The following is a 23,925-nucleotide window of genomic DNA, read 5'->3' on the forward strand; positions in this document are numbered from 1 at the left end:
AATGATGCAGTAGCCTGATGTATTAACATTACTCATTAGCTTTCAGCAGCAGCAGCAGTTAGAAGAATAATCTAGTAGTTTTAGTGTAAAATTGTAATGAGCAACTTTAAGTAACAGCTAGAGTTAGCTAGAGCTTTTGTAACTCAATTAGTTAGCAGCCAAGGCTATTAGCTAGAAGTTAGTTATTCTGTTAGCAGTTTGTACAGCTGGCATTAGGCCCTATGCTGAGTAAGTTAAATTCCTTAGAAGTTCGTACTTAAGCATGGCATGTATAAATATCCCTAAGCTGTACAAATTATTCAGTTTTGAATGCAATTACATAGATTAGCCTAGTGCTATTTTCAAGAGATGTATTATGTTGCATTTTGGTTCATTGTTGTGCTCCTAATGTCTTAGTGGAGCTAAAATTATTATAGGTTATTTGTGATAGAAATGTGGTTTTAGGACCCCGGAGGATAAAAAAATAAATAAATAAATAACCTACCCGCCGCTAAAAGGCCACATGACCTGAATGACAACCTCATATGGCGGCGGTTTTTAGCCCGCCGCAATAGACCAAAAGTGTAGACGGGACGGCCCGCCGCAATAGCTCCTGTTGTTATAGGTCAAATGTACCTTTAGCGGCGCTTCTGGCCCGCCGCAATAGCCCTTTTTCTTGTAGTGAAAATCATTGTGAATATCTAGGGGAAACTCTTCCAAAAATTCCTCCTCCCTCGTTTTTTGTATAAAAAAAATGGACATAAATTTCAGTATTATGTTATGCCCCCTAGATTTTTATTAAAATCATGTAATGCATTTTTTATTCCCTCTAATTACTCTTATATCATACATAGTTTATTCAATGAAAGTGTATTTGATTTATACCTAAATATATTTTATTTTTATTAAATTGACTTGTGTATTTTTAGACTTGTTAAGACTTACTTTCTTTCCCATAAAAAAAAAAAGACTTACTTTCTTCTTCTTCTTTTTTGTAAAATTGTAAAATACTTATTTGATATAAATATTTTTATTTACATAAGAAAATATCATATGTTAAATAAAAATTACAAACATTCCATGTATAAGCAATAAAATATATATATATATATATATATATATATTTATTTATATGTGTATTATATTCTTTGGATTTAATTTTTTTTTTTTATATATATTTTTTTCTCAAAAAAAAATTATATATTTAGCTTAGCTCCTCCTAAAAATATTTTCTAGCTTTGCCATTAGCATCTACAACAACGTTACCCTACTTGTGTATATGATAGAAAGAGTAGTATTTTAGACAACCAATAATGGATTTTGTGTCTTGGAGGATGTGGCCAAAAGCAGAGAAGGATACTTCCTCATTTTGAAGGGATTTTATTACAATCTCGTCAACCTTCTAAGACTATGTTGTTGGGTTATGTAAAGCCTAGCTAGTTTGTGTTTAATCCAAATTATGACTCGGCACGATATAAAACTTTTACATTTTTAATAGGAGATTTTTTAAGTTTAGTCCATGGAGCGGAAGTTTGGGCCGATAGGCCCATGCTAGATATAAATATTGTTGTGCACTCTTTGCATGAGATATAAATACCGTTATTTTATATTAAGGTTGGCTGTGTTGATAATTTTGAGAAGAAAAAAAAAGAAAAACTGTATAAATGAATCTTGTATTTATCATTGTAACTTTGTCGAAGTAGGCAAATTGTCGAACCAAATAATTTTTGGTGTTATGTGATAGCTTTGTGTTATTTTTCTCTCTGTTCTCGGCATCTCATAGATTTGGAAATTCGTCTTTATTCCCAACAAGTCTTATGGATATCAATGAATCAATATCCTGAACAAATTGTTTAGATTTATTGATAACTCTACCATGAAGTTTTTTTTTTTTTTGGATAAAATACCGTAAATTTATTAAAATCTTAATAATTTATTGATAAATAAAAAGGTTAAGATTTTGCTAAAACCTCAATATTTAAAAAAACATTTAATATAATTTATTACTAGTTTGAAATCTTATTTAATATTAATGACGTGACCAAATATAAACCACTAATTTATTAATAAATTGTCAAAATTTTAAGAAGTGAGTGGGAGAAAATTTGGTAGGAAGATATGCCTGCGTGCATTCATGAGCAGCAAATTACTTCTAATATACCAAATGGCTCTGTTTTGTAATGCTGGTGCCTCTTTATTCTGGAACGTATTGTTTCCCGAGTGCTTTTGGAATATGAATGAAAGTTCGTAGTTTGGCTTTCAAAAAAGAAAAATTGAAGAAATCCGTAATAAAATTATCATAAAAAATTCCAAATAATCTCAAAGGAAGTTTAAAAGGTAAAATTATATTATAATACGGTTTCAAGTGAACTTCTCTCCTAGTATATATATGTGAATTTTATACATGTGAATTGTAGTTATTGTGAGAATATGATATTGTAAGCTCGTCTTTATCTCTCATACAATGGTGACTTAATTTAGTACAAATTAACTCAATTGATAAAGTTTCTTATAATCGAATAAGAGATTTAGAATTCAAACTCTACCTACACCAAAATTAATTGGTATTTTAATATACGATAAGAAAAATCAATATATTCATATGTTGAAACTCTATTGTATCCATTAAAAAATAAGTATGACAAAATCCGGGCACTACGACACTATTTGAATGACAGCTAGGCTATTCATGCTTATTGGATCATTATATTTAAAGCTATGATAAATGAGAAGTAATATTGCAGCAACCAACGAGTAGTGATATTGTAATCGAATAAGATATTTGAAGTTCAAATTTCGACTACACCAAATTTGTTGGTATCTTAACATGACGATAAAAAAATCATTATATTCATACGTAGAAATTCTATTATATCTATTAAAAAATATGTATAATGAAATTCGGACATTAAGACACTCTATTCAAAGGATAGCCAAGCTATTCTTGCTTATTGGATAATTATATTTAAAGCTTTGACAAATGAGAAGTAATATTGCAGCAACCAATGAGTAGTGATATTGTAATCGAATAAGATATTTGAAGTTCAAATTTCGACTACACCAAATTTGTTAGTATCTAAACATGACGATAAAAAAATCATTATATTCATATGTAGAAATTCTATTATATCTATTAAAAAATATGTATAATGAAATTCGGGCATTAAGACACTCTATTCAAAGGACAGCCAAGCTATTCTTGCTTATTGGATAATTATATTTAAAGCTATGACAAATGAGAAGTGATATTGCAGCAACCAATGATATCTGGTACAAACAATTGGTCCTCTCGCATGTGGTAGAGCCATCAAGGAATTCTTTAGGATAGATGTATCATATATGGGTCAAGCCATCAAGGTTTCAGCTCTTACAAGTTAGTATATTGCCAAAAAAAACAAATCACATGTTCCTCAATAGTATGATTGGAATTGGATACAAATAAACCGTGAATTTTAAAAAATTCATATTTAATTTTATGAAATTATTTTTACTTTTATTTCTGGTAGAAAAAGAAAAAAACTTAAGAGGGGTAGGCAAATCCTACACGCCACAAATACATATTATAATATCTTTCTCTCATTCTCACTGCCTCACACAAAAGTAAACCTTATATACCTAATCTATTAATAAGATTTCTTTTGACGTGAGATGTTGGTAACTGTCATAAAATAAGTAAATTCAATTTTGAGATTGAAGTAAAATCTCAGCTGTAATTATACTTTTTGTGGAGTTTCATATCCATAGTTAAAAAATAAAAATAAAAAATAAAAAACTTGACTTGATCAAGAAACCTCCTACCACTCTAATGCCCCTCTTAGTCATAACTTATAAGCTCATGTTACTTGCAAAGACAAAGAAACAAGCTCCAAGCAGAGTATCGAGAGAACCAAAAAATGACATTTAATGCATATGTTACAAACTAGTTAATAGAAAATGTGAAATCTCACCATTTGCTTCATTGGAAGATCGAATTGCTGACTATCATTGCAAATGTGATTCCAAACAATAGTTTTCAGTGTTTAAACACTAAAAACTATGGTTCTTAAAAAAACAACACATTTGGTAAAGGTATTATTTTAGGAGTGTTTGAGTTACATTGCTCATTTTAGAGTGTTTAAACACTAAATTTGGAATAATACTCGCCAGTTTTCAGATTTCAATCAACATTGCTCAATGGTACTTTTGTAAATATTTTGAAAAACATGGGGTCCATTTGATTAGACAACATACAAAGCTTCATTCTTCAATTCCAACCAAGGGGCCCACTTGTCAGATTGAAAAAAAACACACACACACACACACACATATACCAAATACACAATTATGTTTTTTCACACTTTGAAACATGGTACCACACACTTTTTTTGCTTTATGAATACTGTAAACACATGTTTTCACAATAATTTTTAAACCACAGTTTTTACATCATTTCACACTTTGAAATAGTTCAATCAACTTGTTTCCACCTAATTCAAGAGACTTTAAATTTGAAGAGACATATTGGAAGTTGAGTGGGCCATTGAGTTGGTTTTGGTCTATATATAGATCTGATAATGAAAACATTGTAAACAATGACAATGGGATGGACCCTGTGAGTGAGTTACGTGACAAGTCAAGAGTATATAAATCGGAAAATCTACTTATTTCAGATGGGATTGGACCTGTCAACTGACTTCTGGAAATAGACTGAGTTTGGTAAGATTTATTAGAAAAATTGGGACCCCACCATCAAAATAATTATGAGAAAGATCTAAATTTAAGGGTGTGCATGGGTCGGGTTGAGGGAATTTTTTGACCCAACCCACCATGGTGGGTCAAAAAAATTTCAACCCAACCCAACCCATCACATAAGTCCAACCCAACCCACATGGGTCGGGTTGGGTCAGGTTTAACCCATGGGTTTGACAAATTATTATTATTATTATTATTATTAAATTGAGTAAAAAAAATATAAATATTAATATATTAAAAAAACCTAAAGATTAGTATCAATGTAACTCCCTAAAGGCTCAACACTAATGACTAAACAACAATAGTAATTTATTAGGATTTGTGTGAACTAATTGGTTTTTATATAGAATAGGAAGAACTGGTTATTTAAAAAAATTTATTAATTATATAATATTATATATATATATATATTAAATTAGTATTAGTATGAGGAACTGAGGAAATTTTGCTTTATAGCTAGTTTTTTTTTTTTTTTAAACTATTAAATATATAATATATATTTAAATATATATATATATATATATACCTTGGTTCCTGGTATGTTTCCTGGTGCAGATCTAATGAGGATCTGGGCGAGGGTTCATCATACTCAAAGGGTGACCTAAATCTAGATTGGTCGAAGCTAAGTCTAACCGTTCCATCGGCTAACTGCTGGACATAATCTGGATCTGGGTTCCTAACAGGATTCTGGATCTGTAGAGGATAATTTTCATTCTCTAAAGACCATTGCTGTGGGAATGTTATCTCAGACCATTTCAGGGTTTTTGGTACCTGAACGGTGGATCTAACATCTGAAGTTTGGATAAGAGTGGTTTCACCTGGTTTTCTCTTATCGAAAGCTTGGATGGACATGTTTGTCCTCATGCACTTATAATACACTCTGTATATAAGAGCAAGTTGTTTGGTGCCATGTAATACAAAGATTCCATGGGTTCTGATGTTGAGGGTGAGGACCTTCAAGATATGAGGGTCGTCAAGTGCAACTGTGAGGTTTGGAAAACAGTCGAAATGAATTGGACCGTTACTCAAACTGGATTCTATGGTTCCTAGGAGACTGTCTCTGAATCTGATGAGACGGGTATCTCTGAGGGCCATAAGGACCGAGTTGTTCAAACCTTTTCTGATCAATGGTTTAACTCTTACTTGGACAAGTCCTATGTGGAGGTATTTGTGACCAGATTCCCTATGCGCTTTTATGGCTGCAGGGGATAGCAAATAACAGGTTTCATATTCCTTGTTAATGCTGTAGACTTGTTCTATAGTCCTAACATGGTAGTCGTTCTTGAAAGACTTTTTCAAAGATCATGACGAAGACTTATAGACCTGAGTTGTGGGAACTTTGGGTATGTTCCAATCTCCTAACTTCTGATCTAGATCTGAAAGCTGGTACGACTCTGAGTTGATTGTTCCATCTTCTTGTGGAATCTCAGGTGGGTTTGTACTGCTAGATCTAATTGAAGTGGAAGAGTCACTTCTTCTAAACATCCTATTTATCATTCTGGATTATAAGCCTAAGAAATCAATTACAACCTAGACTACCTTTATCTTCCAATTTCTGGATCTAACCTTAGATCTGAAACAGGGTGTGTAAAGATGCCTACTGTATCTTTGTTACCAACTTACGACCGCTCGGACACCATTCTGTAGACCTAGCTACTACTTACACTATTTCGCTTTGTTGAGTGTACTTTCCCTATCGTTTCCGACCCTAACGCCTAACGCTCTCCTGGCTAACGGCTCAACGGGCATTACAGATTGACTCGGGCTTCCTGCTCAACTTGGGTACTCTAGACTTTCTGGGTAGCAAACAATTACAGAACTGGAATTACTCCTAGAATTACTGGATAACAACTTGACACAATACCTAGCATAGTACACATCTGCAACAAATTGTGGGGAAAGAAACAAAGAATGGAAAAAGAAGATAACTGGGAAGCAAAGGATTAGCTTAAACAGATAATCACAGGATAATAAACAGTTTGAATGAACGGGAGGCTCAGCCTACCACAAAAAGAAAGAACAGTATAAACTGGCTAAGATGAAGTAGTAGATGAAAAATGCAACATATGGGAGTGGAAGTGCTATCAGAAAATAGATGTAAAACAAAATAATGTTTGTTAGAGATAACATACTTCAAAGTAATACACAAAGTAATGGATAACTATGGCGGTTAAACCGGCCAACTTGATTTAAAATCAAAATTTACAGTAACTTACAAACACTTACGATCGAGCACAAATGACTCTGATACCAAATGGGGGTAAGCTACAACAAAGAGGGCACTGGGGGCGGAAGCATAAATGGTATATATATATATATATATATATATAAGTGCCCTACAATTGATTTTAAAAAAAATTATGAAATATAAAATATATATTAAATATGGGTGGGTCGGGTTGGGTTTGGCGGGTTTGTAATTTTATGACCCAAACCCAACCCGACCCACTATAAAATTTTTTTTGTAACCCAACCCAACCCACCAAGCCTTAAAAACTGACCCAACCCGGTGGGTCGGGTTGGGTTGGGTCGGGTTTGGCGGGTCGGTGGGTTTTCTACACACCCCTATCTAAACTTAGCAATTGTGTAAGATTTCCTAAGGAAGAGGGAATTTTCCCATGAAACAGGTTGTCGCTAAGGCCCAAGAAAGGGAGCTTTACAAGGTTTCCCAATGTAGATGGAAGTTGACCATTGAAATTGTTGGATGAGAAAGATAGACGAATAAGCTGAGATAGGTTTCCTATAGAAGAAGGAATTTCCCCTAGGAAATTATTAATAAAGAGATCCAAAATATTCAATGAATTAAGGTTGCCAATCGAATTAGGCAATTCCCCATAAAAATTTGCATCATAAAGACTCAAGACATTCAAGGCCTTAAGGTTGTCAATTGAACTGGGTAATTTTCCAGAAAATCTTGTCCTGGAAAGATGCAACCCCTTTAGGGGACTTCCATAAGTGAGAAATTTGTTTCCTGACAAATCAATAGCTTGTATTTTGGGCAGCTGGAAAATACTGTTGGGAAATTCACCATTCAAATTACAAAAAGAGAGAGAGACAAAGATGTCAAAGAAGAAAATTTTACCAGGGATTGAGGCATAGATGATGAAATGTTCATCAAGGCTAGATGAAGATCTCTCATATTTGTCATATTCCGGAGCAGTGCTTCTAGGTCCATTTTACTTAGATGCAAAATCTCTAGTTCATCAGATGGATTTTGAAAAAAATTCGAAGAGAGATCAAGTGAAATTAAATTGGTCAACCATGAAATTTCTGTGGGGATTTGGCCTGAGAGCTTAGAATAAGAGAGGTTGAGATGGGCTAGTATTGAAAGTTGATTAAAAGTAGATGGGATTGTGGAGGAATTGAAGTCATTGTAGGAAAGATCAAGTTTTTGGAGGGGATGCAGGTTGAAAAGATTGTTCTTAGGACTCAAAGGTCCATAGAGCCAACTATAACTCAAGTTTAGGCCAACCACTTGACCTGTCTTGGTATTGCATGTCACCCCATCCCAAGAACAACAATCGATATCGTTCTTCCAAGACTTCGTCTTTGGATAAGAACCATGATGTTCAACAAAATGATCAGATGACATTCCCTTTTCAAACTCTTGCCTTAGTTGCTGTAAAGAGGTGCTTTGGTCAGGGAGGCAGTGTTTTCCAGAGAAAGTACTAGGAGTATTGTGAGCATATGAAACGTAGAATAATAAACGTGAGACAATGTATAACATGAGATGTTGATTCTTGTTCCTCATTCTCATCATCTTAACAGAATATGGAGATTGAGTGTCAAGAAGAACGAGCATAAGATGATTTGATTTAGGAGAGAAGGTTCACACTATATAACAGTAAATGATGGTGGTGAATTTTTTTTTTTTTTTTTTGGAGAAACCTGATGGGGGTAAAGTTCAAGGAATAAATATAATTTACCAATTTTTTTTTTTTTTTGAAAGGTAATAATATAATAGAAGGAGGACAAAAATGCCTTGTCTTGTTTGTCTCGTTCTATTTGGGTCCATCTTTTTGGGTTTTTTTACATCCAGAAGAGGAGATGGGATATGGACATGATTTAAATTGATTATATATAATTTATTTTTATATAAAATCTATTTATAATTTATTTATTTTTTATCCATGTTCAATTATCATCTCTCTCTCTCTCTCTCTCATAGCAATTTCCTGTTGCTTCTCCTTTCTTTTTCTCTCATTCTATCTCAGTAGTGCCAATAAAGCCATGTTACTAGGTATGAAAAAATGCCACCACCTCCCCGAAACCCAAGTTATCATGTGCCATTTTCACTCTCCCAAAGAGAAGATGCGATGATACCCATCCTCTAATCCTAGAAAAAATTTGCTAAATAGCATATTTTAAGGAAAAATTTACTAAATAGTACTTGATCAAATTTATTTAGTTATGTAGTACTTTTTTAGAACTCCAATTTTTCAAACTTAAGTTTACCAAACTCAAGTTTTAAGCATTATATTTGATCAAATTGCCATAACCAAACTCGAGTTTCACTTGAAATATGAGTTTGACAAACTCAAGTTTAAAAAAGAATGCCACATAACTAAATAACCTTAGCCTAGTGCTTTTTTTTTTTCTCTAAATTATTCCTAGAATAATGCTATTTTGAAAAAAAAAAAAAAAAAAGCCTCTAATTGTGTCTTGCTTCATTATCATACTTATCTAATTGGATTTAAAAATAAAATAAAAAATAAAAAACTCTTGCTATCCTGAATCTAATTGGATATCAAGGGCTATCAATATTGAATTGAAAAGGACTGATATGATTACATTTGTACATTTCCGTTCAATTAGAATTAAAAAAAAAAAAAAAAAAAGTAATCAATTCTTAAAGGTTTAAAAAATTCCCACCATGGAATTCTATAAAAATTGTCTTGACGTTGCTATCTTGGGCCTGTTTCTATTTTTATAGATTAACTGTTGATTTTTTAAATAATTTAAACCATTATTTTTGGAATATTCGCATTGGACGTCCCTGATACTTGATTAATTAAAAAAAAAACAATCATCAACTCTAAAATTAAGCTAGATTTTTCCAAAAATTGGCTGGCTAAATGCATGCGTTAATGTGAATATGATCAGATGGTCTTCCCTGGACTCCTCTTCCAAGCTAATTTGCTTATTACTTACCTAATTACATATGCAAAAGGACACAAAGGGGCCTAATACAAAAGAAAATTGTGCAATGATTATAAATTTTACTGCCGATGACTTTTAAGTCTGTAACCTTAGTCAAAATTTCAAATAGACAACATATAGATGACTTCATTAATACACATATAACCTGAAGACGTGAGTTCTAGTTAACTCAACTGGTAAAGTCTTTGATGGTTGAATAAAAAATCTGGAGTTCAATTTCCACCTAAAACAAAACTGATTGGTGTCTTGGTTTGATAATAGATAATTATCATTAAGAGCGAACGCCATAAACTAAAAATCTCTACCAAAAAAAACTTGAAGGCAAACATTCATTGACCATTTAATAAAAATTAATAAAAAAAAATTAATATCTTACTAGCGAGTTATACTTGGACCGTAGTTCCAAGCATCTTTTGTGTATGTGTGTTATTATTACAAAACGTGGTTTGTTATATGATATGAACATAATTGTTATTTGTTAAATACCAATGTGGCAGGATTCAGCCAAAAAAAAAAAAAAAAAAAATACCAATGTGGCAGGTGGTCCAGTGGCCAAGCCTTTGGTCAATAAAACTTAGATCTCGGGTTTGAGTCCGTGAGTGCATCGGTACTTATCTTCCTTTGTGTTGTTTTATGTTTACCAAAAAAAAAAAACAAACATAATTGTTAATTTGTTACAATTATTTACCACTTGAAAAGACCAATGCTGATCTCAATAGCATTGGATTTGAAACTTATATGGTTTGTTTTATAATGATTACTTTTATCATCATATTCTAAAACATTGATGAGCTTCCTTCAAAAGGGGGATACAAATTGATGAGCTTCATTTTTGTGTATGCTTGAATACAAAAATCTCTAATTCAATAACAAGAAACTTTATGAGTGGATTACTTTTAAAGATAATTGCTAGTAATAATAGTCATTTCTCATTGGACTAAAATTTCCAAATCGGTTGAATTGTAACCCATGTTTATGGTAGGTTTTTTTTTTTTTTTTTTTTTTTTAACCTCAAAATTTTTAAGTAAAAATGTGTTTTTGTCAACTTTCAACAAATTAGTAAAATAAGTAAAAAGCTAATCCAAATGCCCATAATAGTTATTATTAATATCACGGTTGAAGATAAGCATTTTTTTTGGGATAAAATAAGTTATTGTTAGGAATAACTCTGAAGACATCTTTTCTCATGACTTGTTAAAATGACTGATTGTTAGAAGTGGGTTCATATAAAAGTGATTATCAACTAAAACCACCACTCGATTGTAAAAAAAAAAAAAAAAAGTAGTGGCAAAAGTTATGTAGATAGAAAAGTTGCATTGTTAAGGGGGTGTTTGGTTTGTAATTTTAAACAACCATTTTCAGTTTTTAAACAGCATTTCACGTATTTCAATGCACTTTTTCACCCACACGTATTTCCACAAATATTTTCCAACAACAATTTTCAGTTTTTAAACACATATACCAAACGGGCCCTAATGGACTGTGAAAGAAACCTTATGAAAGTAATTGAATCATAAGAAATTACAAACCGGTGGAACCTTGGACATGGACAACTAATTAATGATAAATCTTTCTTGAAATCTTGTTCTGTTTCTCAAATCTTTTTGCATTTTAGGTCAATTACTTTGAACTTGATAATTTCTTGAACCCAATTGTAAGGGAAAGCTTTTCCTGATACCTCAAAAGTCAATAATATCTAGCCATTGCACTGCCATCACCTTGACGCAGTCATAAATAAGGATATTTATTTCCCAATCAAACAAACTTTGCCTTGTTAAAATGTTCAGCTGTCCCAGTGTCTTGTTGCTGATTATCTCTCATCAACAGGCTTAAAGGATTGAAGATTTTTTTTTTTTGTTGAGAAAAAGGATTGAAGAATTTAAACCACTGCTGCTGCTGAAAAGTTCTTTAAATGAGTTGCAATCTATGAAGTGCAATGTAGTTATTTATATTACAGGGATTAATAATTTTTATTTTTTTGGTAAAGTATTTAATGAACGGAAAAGTTAGCAAATGTCCTAAAAGCATTAGTTTAAAAATTATTTTTAGAAACTTTTTATAGAAAAAGAAAAATTAATTGATTTTTTTTTACGACTTTTTATATTTCTTAAAAAGAAGTATCAAAACTTTCTTGAATGGCCCATTAACCAAGTGGAGCAGATAAATATCTTATAGGTGTAAGTAATTGTGTAAGCCTATCCCAATCCAGAACTCATATAATGTAATAAGTTGGTATTAGTATAGCATTGGCCACTGGGAATGCACTTCGTATTATGGGCATATTATTTTAAGTTGCTCTCAGTGATAACATACCCTTGCTAATCAACTCACTTTGCTATGTGTTATAGACTTACAGTAACCCTTTGCTTTACTAATATGTAAACATATGCATGTAGGATGTAACCGATTCTGTTTAGTTTGTTGAGAATCTATAGTCAATTTCAAGATTTTGAGATTATACTTTTGTTTTAGACTTAATTTTTGTAATTGCAATGCATTTATATTGAGTTAGAGAGGTTATTGGAACTGTGTGGGAAACCCTCATCAAATTGTTTTATCAAAAACCTCAAATTTATAAAATTTGACACTTGTTTTTTTTACTATGCTCCTGTATACAGCTCGTTGGCAGGAAAGTCTGAAGAAAACATCATCTAATCAGGGGCAAAAATCACTTTGCGTCACAAATTTAATGGATAATCTTCTATTGTAACGTTTGGGAATTAGCTTAGATTGTAGTAGCTAGGATTTTAATGGTATAAAGAATAAGGTTTTTTTGTTTTTGGGGGGGGGGGGGGGTTTAAGGTTAGAGACTTTTTAGAATTTAGAGTCTCTTATTACTTGTGGAAAACATGCATTAGAATTAACTTCTTCTCATAAATATTGTATATAGTAGCTACATATACATGTTTTTAGATCTTCAAACATTTTTGCTCATTCCCTCGCAGTTTGGGCCTCCTTTTCTTATCGTTCTCATTAAATTACTAATTGTCCCAAAAATTAAGCTCTCAGACTTTGATACTATGTTAAATTATCAATTATCCTAAAAATTTAAATTATTGAAATATAGTAAATTTAATCATATAATCATATATTTCCAGTGCTACTAAAACCAGAGATTATCTAGAATTACCTGCAAAGACACTTCTAGGCCCCCTCTAGTCTGGTAATTCCTCTTAAAATTCATTTGGGCCTCCAGCCGAACTGGTTTTTTTTTTTTTTTTTTTAATGATACAGATAACTCAAGAAAATAGCACATTCATTGCGGATAACCCCTCCAAATAGAGATAAACAAATTTAACAAATTTCATATCAGCATCATTATCAACTAAAAAAATAAAATCCTTCGTAAATAAGGACTCCTATAAAATGAAATAAAAAATTCATTAATATCTATGGTTTGCTGAAAAACCCAGATCTAATTAGAAAAAAAAAAAAAAAAAAAAATCAAAATCCCTTCTGCCTCAACTAGACGACTGGTGCTAAACTGCTAACTCCCTCTCTCTCTCTCTCTCTTTTGTTTGGGTTTAACATGTCGTGTGAACCGCATAAAACACTAAAACGGCATAGGTTTAAGCACAAAATTCGTGTTTTCTAGTAAATGTTTTGACTCTTGACTGTTCTGTGATTTACAGCTTGCATTGCTAATAGTATATTTTATAGTTTCTAGTTTTGATATTAGTGCTCTACTGATTTGGTTCAGAAAAATTAATTAAATAAACATTAAACATTGCTCTCTGTTTTGTAGATAAAGTCGTGTATATGTTTTGTAACTAGGTATGTGTTCTGTATTTTTTAGAGCTTGCACTTTTGTTTTATATTTAGTTTTGAATCTTCGTCACAAGGGTTTTATTTTATATAATATGTTTTGTTTATTTGATAATAAGGTTTTGAGTAATTATATTAAGTTATTGTTAAATGTAATTTCTTTTTAATAAATGTGGAAGAAGTGAGATTTGAGCCAGAATATGAAACTTGAGATTATATTTTAACTTGAAACTTGGCCCTCCTGTTTCTCAAAAAAAAAAAAAAAAAAAAAAAAAAAAAAAAAAAAAAAACTTGGCCCTCCTAAAAATAATTCCTGAATCCTGACTCTGCCACTGTATAGCTCTAACGGTCTTAGTGTCATCCCCATCTCCACTCTTCCTACTTTGGTTTCACAGGCCGGGTTAGGCCCAAGTCTTTCTTTTAATAAATTCGTTTTATTCAAGGAAAAAAAAAAAGTGGCAAATTGTTTTCACGATTGTGACCTTTAAGTCAAAGACTTTTGGCCTTTCCGTAGGTTAAAAAATAAAAAAAAAGCCTATATAAGTCTAAAATGTTTTACGGTCATTAGAAGCCTTTGACAGATTTGGAAAGAAGCTGGCTGAAATTGAGGTCAGAATTGTGACAATGAACAATGATAAGAAGTGGAAAAACCGAGTTGGACCAGTGAGAGTGCCATATACTTTGCTCTATCCCACTAGTGAAGGTGGACTTACTGGCAAGGGAATTCCCAGCAGTGTCTCAATCTAGAGCTTCTCTACTTGGGTCGTACTTAGCTAAAATTCTACGTTTTTCTTTCTTCTTTTTTGACAACTTATGCTATGAATATTTCATTTAATTTCTTCTTAATAAAGATAGTAGCTATGAAATAATCTAATAATATATGTTTTAGGGTGTGTTTGGATATTGTTTATTTGCTGAAAACTAGCAAAATAATTTTTAAAGGTGTGAACAGTATTGTGGGACCTAAATTTACCTAAAAATCTGTATTTTGCTGACTTTTGTGGGTCTGTGAACAGTACCCATAGGACCCACTAAAAAAATGCGGACGCACGAATTGGGCAAAACGCCCAATCCAAATGCATGCTTAAACTTCTTTCTTGGGAGGTGTTTAAAACTAAAGAACCTTATCAAACAATTAGTATGAAATGTAAAAAAGCATCATTGATTGCAAAATGCTGATAAAATTGGAGAAGCTTGGAATTATCCATTAGCACATTAACCACCAATTGCATTGCATTTTCTTTAATAGCTCCATGTAAATAAAATTCAGAGTTGCTGCAGCTTGGTCAAAATGTGTGGCTCAAGTTTTTGCACTTTTAGTTTTTTTTTTTTTTTTTCTTAATTTTTTCTAGTAGGTACCAGTTAAGCTAGAAGCAAGTTTGTTGTTACAACCATAGCAGATCAGTTTAATAATTAAATGGAAAAAAAAAATAATAATAATGCTTAAGCAAAAAACTATGCATGAATATGATTTTCCTCCATACCTTTCAAAACGTTATATGGCTTTAAGTTTTGCTACAATTTCAGGAGTTGTGCTAGGACCACTAAATATTGTACAATTTTGTGCCACAACTTGCCACGTGACAAATTGTAACTAGTGAAGGAGTGCCTATGAGCAATGTGAGGACACATTTTCACCGGTCATAACTCACCACGTGTGGCACAAAGTTGTACCCTTTTTTTGTGATTCCAGCATTTTCCACAATTTCAGTGATAGCAATCTGGTGAAAGCTGAACTAGTGGCCCTAATGTGATTGATTATTTGTTGCCCTCAGAAGACCGTACCATGTCAACATTTTGCAATCAATGATGCTTTTTTACATTTCATACTAATTGTTTGATAAGGTTCCTTAGGTTCAAACACCACCCAAGAAAGAAGTTTAAATCATGTAGCATTAGATTATTTCATAGCTACTCATCTTTTTTAAGGAGAAATTAAATGAGTTATTTATAGCACAAGTTGTCAATAAAGAAGAAAGAAAAACATAGAATTTTAGCTATGTACAACCCAAGTAGAGAAGCTTTACATTGAGACACTATTGGGAATTCCCTTGCCAGTAAGTCCACCTTCACTAGTGGGATAGAGCAAAGTATATGGCACTTTCACTGGTCCAACTCGGTTTTTCCACTTCTTATCATTATTCATTGTCACAATTCTGTCCTCAATTTCAGCCAGCTTCTTTCCAAATCTGTCAAAGGCTTCTAATGGCTTTGTGTCGAAGGTCCATTCACGAGTATCTCTCTGCCCAAGATAGACCTCATCCGTAGAATGCCTTGACAAGATTTCTATGAGGGAAACACCAAGCAGTGTCTGCAGCTGGGCAGTGATTGTTTTCAAGTAAACATTATCAGGGTCTGACTTGAGTTCATCATATACAGGAGTGCCTTCTTCAGGCATGAATCTTCGGCTAATTGTTGGACGGTTAGGGAGGTAGCCTGCATAAGGGTACTGTCCATAGTTAACCGCTGCATGAAGTGCAGAAGCAATCCATATAATGAGAGTGCATGTTTCAACAAGCTCTTCGCGTGTCTGCATTTTAGGCCACCAGGGCTCATCTTTCTTGTCACCATGGCCCTGCTCTCTGAGTTCCCTCCACCAGGATTGGAGTTCAGCATCTTTCTGAACTACGCTATCAGTCTCGTAGTAGTAGGAACAATAGTCTTTAACCCATGAGTTAATTGCTGACCAGATTTCAAGGCCATCAACAGCATATGGATAGTCCTCAAGCACTAAGCGGAGACCATGTGGCGAATTTGGATCCTTGACTGCCATTCCTCTGAATTCAGCAAAAGAAGTAGCATGTCATTTGAAAAAAGATCATAACAACGAATGTTTTCATTTTATTTGTAGTCGTTTAGGCCTTTACAACAATAAGATAACCAAAATTTGAAGTCTAAATTTTGCCTCAACCTTCTTTAAACATTATGCATTTGTGGAGTGTCTTTTAGCCATTTTCAAGAACCTTTTATGTGTTATTTTGCCACAATTTGAAGTCACTTCTAATGCCAGATACCTCATACGCCATGAATATGTCATTATGTTCTAGAATGTCAGATTTACCTCTTGAGGAGGTCTGCAGGAAGTGCTTGCTCAGGAAAAACCCAGTCCTTATAAACTACTGATGACATCTCCATGGAATACTTTGCTGGAAAAACTGTTGTCTCAAGAATTCCGCCACCATTAATGAGGATCTGCCGAGCGAGTGCATTTATATTCATGGTGTCACGGAAATGAGGATGCAAAAGCTTGTAAATTGGATGGAGCACACTCAGCTGCCTGTTTGTTGCTATCACAAATGGCTCAATAACCGCATGGGTATTTAACCTGTGACCAATACAAAAGGCATTTAAAAATTAAAATATAGACAAGTATCATTTCCTAGGCTTTCGTTGACAGATGTATACCAATGGCTAATTAGCTGATGGTAGCCAGAGTCATTAACAGCAACATAAGCTTTTGCCAGCTGCCAAATAGAACCTTCAATGCCTTGCTCAGCTGGTGTGTACACTTTGCTAATGGCACCATATTGGTCTCCTTCAGGATGAGGCAAGCTTAATTCAATCACGAGTGGTTTCAATGCCCCATCATTTTTCAAGAAAAGGAGTGTCCTGCTGGCGTAAGTCTTTGTGGAAGTTGAGTTTATCCTCCTCAAATAAGGCAAGATAGCATCGTGGTGATCCAATATGAATAACTTGTTCTTCTCGAGTGCCTATGGCCAAATTCATGCTCATTATTATTAGTTCAAGCTAATAAGAGTAAAACAGCAAATTACAATTGCAAAATAACTGCAAACTAGTTCACCCAAAATTCTTATGTGGAATAAATGAGCCAAGGAACATTACCTCCTCGATGGTGAGCCCATCTAGGTTTTTTTCAATGTGTTCTCTGGTAATTGTACTGTTTTGATCTCCATACACTTTAGAATCTAGCTTGCTTGTGGGAGGGAATTCCTGCAATAATTTAGAATGAATCATGATTAACGATGAAAAACTATAATCCTCCATTTGGAAGTTGAGAAGATGGAGGAAAAGAAAAATAAATATGGCATCCAGATTAAAGAATCTAAAACATATGGAAGCTGAAAAATACTTTGAGGCAGCTAATGTTGACAGGGTTTACTCCCGCAAGCATCTCTCTGGCAAATTCTTCATCAGTCCTCCATGCAGACCTATCTTCTGCTCCAAGTCATTCAAACACAACAATTCAAATTAAAGTAAATAGAATTTGAAGAATCATACATCTGCAAGCTTTTGAATCTATCACCAAAAAATGGCTGTGCCATGGAAAAAGTTATTATACCTTCAATCACTTGGGGCATTGGGTATTTGAGGAGTCCTTCACCATCGATTGGGAAAACTTGCTTGAGCAACTCTGCAGGGATGTTGTCTGTAATATCTTTAAGCAGACCGTCAGGCAACTTAATTCCTCCTTCATAGAGTTTAAGTACATCTTTGAAACTATCAAACTCATTTGGAGTGCTGTCAAATAGAGATTCTAGTTCAGGTTTCAGGAATTGGCCTATGGATTTTAGTGCATAAGCAAGGAAGTCTGACAGCTTCAAGTGACCAAATCGTTCATCTCTTGGAACATAAATGTTTAAGCTCATAAGAAGCTTCAGCCTGCTCTCAGTGTTAGGATCTGTTACAATTATAACAGAGAAATCTTAATGACAATGATGATAATAGCAATAGACACCAAAATCATGCTAACTTTTACAGTGAAAAAAGTACAGATTGTGATTATCATCAAGAATTCATTAATGTAACTAATCCTCAAATTATTCATGATACTAGAAACTTCAACTGATTACAGCATTATTTGTCATATTAACTGTTATTGCTAGTACCTACACAAATTCTAACTATAGAACAAGTGACTGAAAATTGAATGAAATGTCTAACCTGTCTTCGTTGGTGGTCGTCCAGTTCTTCCCCTACGTGGGTAAGGGTACTCGCTAGAACCTCCAAGAACTGGACGGGCATATTTAGCATTTTTATCTGGATCGCCCAAATCATTGTAGTAAGCATAGTCATACACCCTTTCCCATTCCTGAAGCTCTCCTTTTCCATCTCCTCTCAGGTTCACTAGCTCGTTTTCTCGGTACTTTAGCAGTGGCACTGGGGTATCACTTGGAAGATATGTCTGTAAAAATATAATTGAATCAAATTGTTACTTTAGGATGTAGTTCACAGTCGAAACACCTTAGCTTATACCAATTTAGACGTTTTGGGGTAAGTTTAAATTATTAGGAAGAACAACTTTTAGATGGACACTATGCAAATCAGCTTTTTATGCAAGTTCATATCATATTTCAGCTGGCAGCTTCAAGTGATTTAGCTATTTTATGCTTTCATCTGCGAGGGCTATTTTAGATATATAGAAATCCAAAGAAGAAATTTCATCTAGCTTGCATCAGCTACAATAACGAAACAAGGGTGTGTTTCAATCAATTTGTAGGAGGTTTCTCTTCAAACTACTAGAGTTTGTGCTAAACTTGTTTTTGACACTATTTCTTTTCCTGTGGTTTTAATTAGAACATTTCGAAACTTTGGAACTGCATGATCACCACAGAAATCCTCATATAATTTATTACCTTGTTGGAGAAGAAAACACGGTCCTTTCTGTATTTGTCTGTAGGATAAACCCATGAATTGCAAACAAAATGGACTCGGCCTTGACCTGGAACATCTTCAAGCGTAAGACTTTTAAGATAGAACTCACTGTGATGGTTGTTTTTTATTAAAAATGCTCCTGGAACTCCTATTTCATTGTCCCAGTCAAAGGTAACCTTGAATGCAGACTCCCCTGCTATTAAGGGGGTGATTGTGGTTATCCAGTTTTCCAAATATGCTGGCCTTCCAAGTTTCCCTTGCAACCCATTTGCTACAAAAATACATCAAACACAAAAGTACATCAATTACAATTTTTAGTGTGCTCCAATTTTTTCCAAACATGGTAATGACTAATTACACTATAGAAAGTGAAACAAACTATATGTCATCAACATTAATATTTACCAAAACATTTAACTGAGCTCAAGCTTGATGAGTTAGTGTAGCTTTTCTAAAAGTCCAGGCAAGGCCACTTTGTGAAATTGTGAATTTGTGAGTGAGCCTTGTTATCTTAAGTCCTGACAACCATCCTATGTAACAATTTACCATGACCAAACAGTTGATGATGAAAAACCATAAATATGTTTTTAAAATTTTCATTAAGTCACTAAAGAAATTACCTAGTTTGATCTCAATATGGTTTCTAAATACTGATTATGGTTCCGTTAAACATAATATTACTGATATCTTTACATTTTTAGGAAGAAGGAAAAAAAAAAAAAAACCTTGGATGTTAGCTGCTTCAAAAAAAGGTATAGTCATAAGAACTAAAGAAACCCCGCTTGCATTTTATTTAATATTGAGTTTAGGTAATAGATGGTTTAAAGAAAAGATCAAAATTTTGCCTGTCATCATCACTTAATAACATAATCACTAATATAGAATATAACACAAATGAATTGGGTTAGTTGAAACTTGATAGTCATGAATGAAAAATCATTTTCATGTGCTGAACTAGTTATGACCATTGAATATTAAAACCAGACAAAGACATCACATATATCTTGTAAATTGTGACATCATAGTTGGTGCCTTGATCTTTGTTTAAAGCCCTACCTTCAAGTTTTTATTTTCTTTCTAACTCAAAGGTTAGAAAAGCCTTACCTTCTTGATCATAGCATCTCTAAAAAATTAAAGCTTTTTTCTTTTAAACTATCAAATCAATAGATAAATAATTATAAAAATGTTTCAACTAATTTACTGGTAATATTAATATATAATTCTCTTCTTTCTTCTTCATCTTCTTTCTTTCTTTCTTTCCTTTTTTTTTTTTTTTTTTAAATGATACTAGGGAGCCAATAGTTTTAAGTCTTATAATTCTGCATTGTAAGAGCATCACCAATGGGAATGCCAAATGGGAAATGTAAGGATTATTTAGCATTAGAGCCACAAATCACCCAGCATTTGAACTTGTAAACGTTCGGAATTGTAAAATTTTTTACAATTGTGCTACAGTAGCATCTTATTAATAAGATGCTACTGTAGCACAATTGTAATTTCTACTATTTTTTAATTGTCTCTCTCATACTTTTATCCGACCAACTTTCTCTCTCTCTCATTATTTCTTTTCTTTTCTCTATCTTCCTTCTCTCTCTCATTCTGCTCTCCTCTCTTCAGACTCAAAACCCCATAGCTACCACAGTGACCACACCATGGCCTGACCCACTGTCACCGGCCATGGCAAGCCACCACCCACTTATTATTTCTCTTCTCTCTCTTGTTGCAGATCAGTGTGGTGGCGTGGAGATCGGCGTTTGGGGTTTGGTGCAGAGATCGGTGTTTGGGTGTGGGGTGGAGATCGGCGTTGGGAGTGGTGATCAGCGTTGGGCGTAGAGATCGACGTTGGGCGTGGGATGTGGAGATCGCCGTTGGGCATGGGTTTCCGGCATTTGGGTCGGATTTGGGTGGCGACGGTGGCATGGGTTTGGGCATGGGTTTAGGCGACGGTCGGATTTGGATTTGGGCATGGGTTTCCGGCGTTTGGGTTGGATTTGGGTGGCGACGGTGGCATGGGTTTGGGCATGGGTTTGGGCGACGGTGGCAACGGTCGGATTTGGATTTGGATTTGGGCATGGGTTTCCGGCGTTTGGGTTGGATTTGGGCATGGGTTTCCGATGTTTGGTTAAGTTTCTGTTGATTTGGGTGATTTTTTGTTATGATTTGTTTCTTGTGATTTTGCTGGGTATGGGTTTGCTAGAGATTGAGGCCGGTGCTAGAGGTTGGGGGAGACAGAGAGGCCGGTGCTAGAGGTTAAGAGAGAAAGAGAGGAAAAGGAAGAGAAAAAGTGAAATAGAAAAAAAAGATTAAAAAAGAATATTTAAATAAAATGGGAAAAAAATAGAGTTTTGGGATGTTAGGTGTGTTGTAAAATGGTATGGTATAATTAATAAAGTAACTTTTTGAGATGGTAAAATAGGATAGGATGGCATTTCCGGCTGTGGATGCTCTAATAATGTCATAAATGGGTTATGAGGTGGATTCACCAAATGAATGGACCAAATTTTATGATTTAGTCCACTTGCATTTTTTGTTTTGTAAGGAATAGGTCCACATGCATTGTACATACGGGCCAATCATCTCAACTATGGGCTTCCATCAATCATAATAAAGATAGAGGATTAGATGAGCTCAAAACTACTTTTAGATTTCTTCTCCGTACAAAAAAAAAACAATAAAAAACAGCCCCCTGACTGGAAGAATTGGTCCTTTAGACTTGTTGTTTAGAATAGTATACATTGTGCCTGTGCCAATTACAAATGTGGCCTATCTAATAATTCTTCACCGCATCTTAATTCGTATTCAAGAATGTTAATTGTTAAATATATATAATATAAACAATTCAAATAAAACAAATAAAATAATTAGATACATTGGCTTAAATCTATTTCTAGTCTAGAAATTTAGAACAAGCTAAAAATCAGCTCAATACAAAAAGCAGCCCTCTGATCTGACTGGAAGAATTGTTCGTTTAGACTTATTGTTGAGTATGGTATGGTACCTGTGACAATCACGATGGCCTTTTTTTTTTTTTTGGTCTGAATAACAAACGTGGTTAATAAGTCTTCAGCACATTTTTCGTTCTCATTCAAGAAAATATATATGGGTCATGTTAATAATCATTTTTAAAAAGTTTTGACATCAGACAATTAAAAAAAAAATCAAAATAATTACTTTTTTTTTTTTTTTCATAAAAAGTTTTTAAATGTACTTCCTAAATCAATGAACTTAGTGCATCCAATTAATATATATATATATATATATATAGGACAAAATTTAACTATAAAATTGGTTGTAATTTTAGATTACAAATTTAGTCAATAAAAAAAATATTACTATATATTTTAAAAATCTAATCATTGAATTGAATGTTCTTTATACTCTTAATATAAATATCAAACTTTATGTCAATAGGATATTATTTACTATATAGCCTTGATTTATAACCACCCAATCAAGATCTGTGTCAATTTATTGAGAGCCAGTAATGATAAAGTCATCGCTGGAAAACTTGGGTCTTTTCTAGTAATTGGCTTAAGTTTTCTCCTTAACCGCGTTAAACAAAAAAGAGTGTCTAGTGGCAAAGGAAAAAATAAAAAGCAAAAAACAAGACCAAGACCAAGAACAAGAACTGAAAAAGAAAATCAAAATCACAAACCAATATGGAAATAACTCTCACGTCTCCATATAGGAGTAAAGGCCAGAAATTCAAGAATAACATGGTTTTGGTCTGTTTCCATTGTTTCTTTTAATAACATGGTCACCATTAGAATTTAGAAGACTAGTAGCTTAAACAAGAAGAAAATATATCATGAAGAAAAGAAAGAAAGGCCCAAAAGTAGTACTGGTTATGAAGAATATGGAGAAAAGAAGAACTAACCAGGGTCACCATTAACAGCACTTATGAGCTGAAAAGAAACCTTTTGGCCTAACAACTCATGGACTCGATCAAGAACCGAAGCATTGAAGTCATTGAAGTCCAAAACATTCTTTTTCATCAACACCACTGTCCCTTCAACCTTCTTGTTCCCACTTTCATCATCGCCAGTTATCTTGTTGATGATGTTCTGAAGCATCTCTAACTGTTTCGAGCACTAAGCAAAGAATATGATAAAGAAAGTTTAGTTTTTTAGAGAGAAAAAAGTTTGTTGTTGGATGTGAGGAATGTGAAGAGAAGGGTTCCTTGTACTTATAGAGAGGTGATTAGAAAATGGCATTTACAATGAAGCTTCAATTGTGCATGTGGGACGTTCCTCTTATTTTCTTGGTGTGAAAGTTGTTTCTTATTTTTTTCTTTTTTTCTTTTTTAATATTTATTAATTCATCTATAAAGAAAATTCTTGCTCACTTCTGGGGACGAATGTCAAAGGTCGTATGAGACACGTTCATAATCCTTGGGATTGTTTTACATACTATAAATTGTACCATATATACAATAATGCAATTTTATTCCCTGCTTTTTTTTTTTTTGATGAATATTCCCTGCATTTTAAAGATAGGAAAAGATATATATAGTATATTGTAACAGTATTGGACCATTATTTAAAGCTCATGAAGCTTCAACTTTAGTGGGTAGTTTCCTTGAGTCAGTCTGTCAAATTTGCATTTATTTTGCCTATTAATTACTAGCGTAAGTATGTCAAATTTGGATGGACTTAAGAAGAAGTTATCTATTAATTT

At 33.4% G+C, this 23,925-nt stretch overlaps 1 protein-coding gene across 1 annotated transcript; it reads right to left on the minus strand.

Moving 5' to 3' along the window:
- Positions 1 to 15,535: 15,535 nt before the first annotated feature.
- Positions 15,536 to 23,480, minus strand: LOC115981969 (probable linoleate 9S-lipoxygenase 5). The gene is made up of 9 exons (XM_031104425.1): positions 23,126 to 23,480; positions 19,230 to 19,519; positions 18,538 to 18,778; positions 17,936 to 18,274; positions 17,726 to 17,811; positions 17,479 to 17,586; positions 17,041 to 17,345; positions 16,697 to 16,960; positions 15,536 to 16,412 (listed from the first exon to the last, which is right to left on the minus strand). The coding sequence occupies exons 1-9, from the start codon at positions 23,319 to 23,321 to the stop codon at positions 15,659 to 15,661; spliced, it is 2,583 nt and encodes an 860-aa protein (XP_030960285.1). The 5' UTR covers positions 23,322 to 23,480; the 3' UTR covers positions 15,536 to 15,658.
- Between the last annotated feature and the right edge of the window lie 445 nt (positions 23,481 to 23,925).

The sequence above is a fragment of the Quercus lobata genome, chromosome 3, assembly GCF_001633185.2.
Source record: "Quercus lobata isolate SW786 chromosome 3, ValleyOak3.0 Primary Assembly, whole genome shotgun sequence".
Lineage (NCBI taxonomy): Eukaryota > Viridiplantae > Streptophyta > Magnoliopsida > Fagales > Fagaceae > Quercus > Quercus lobata.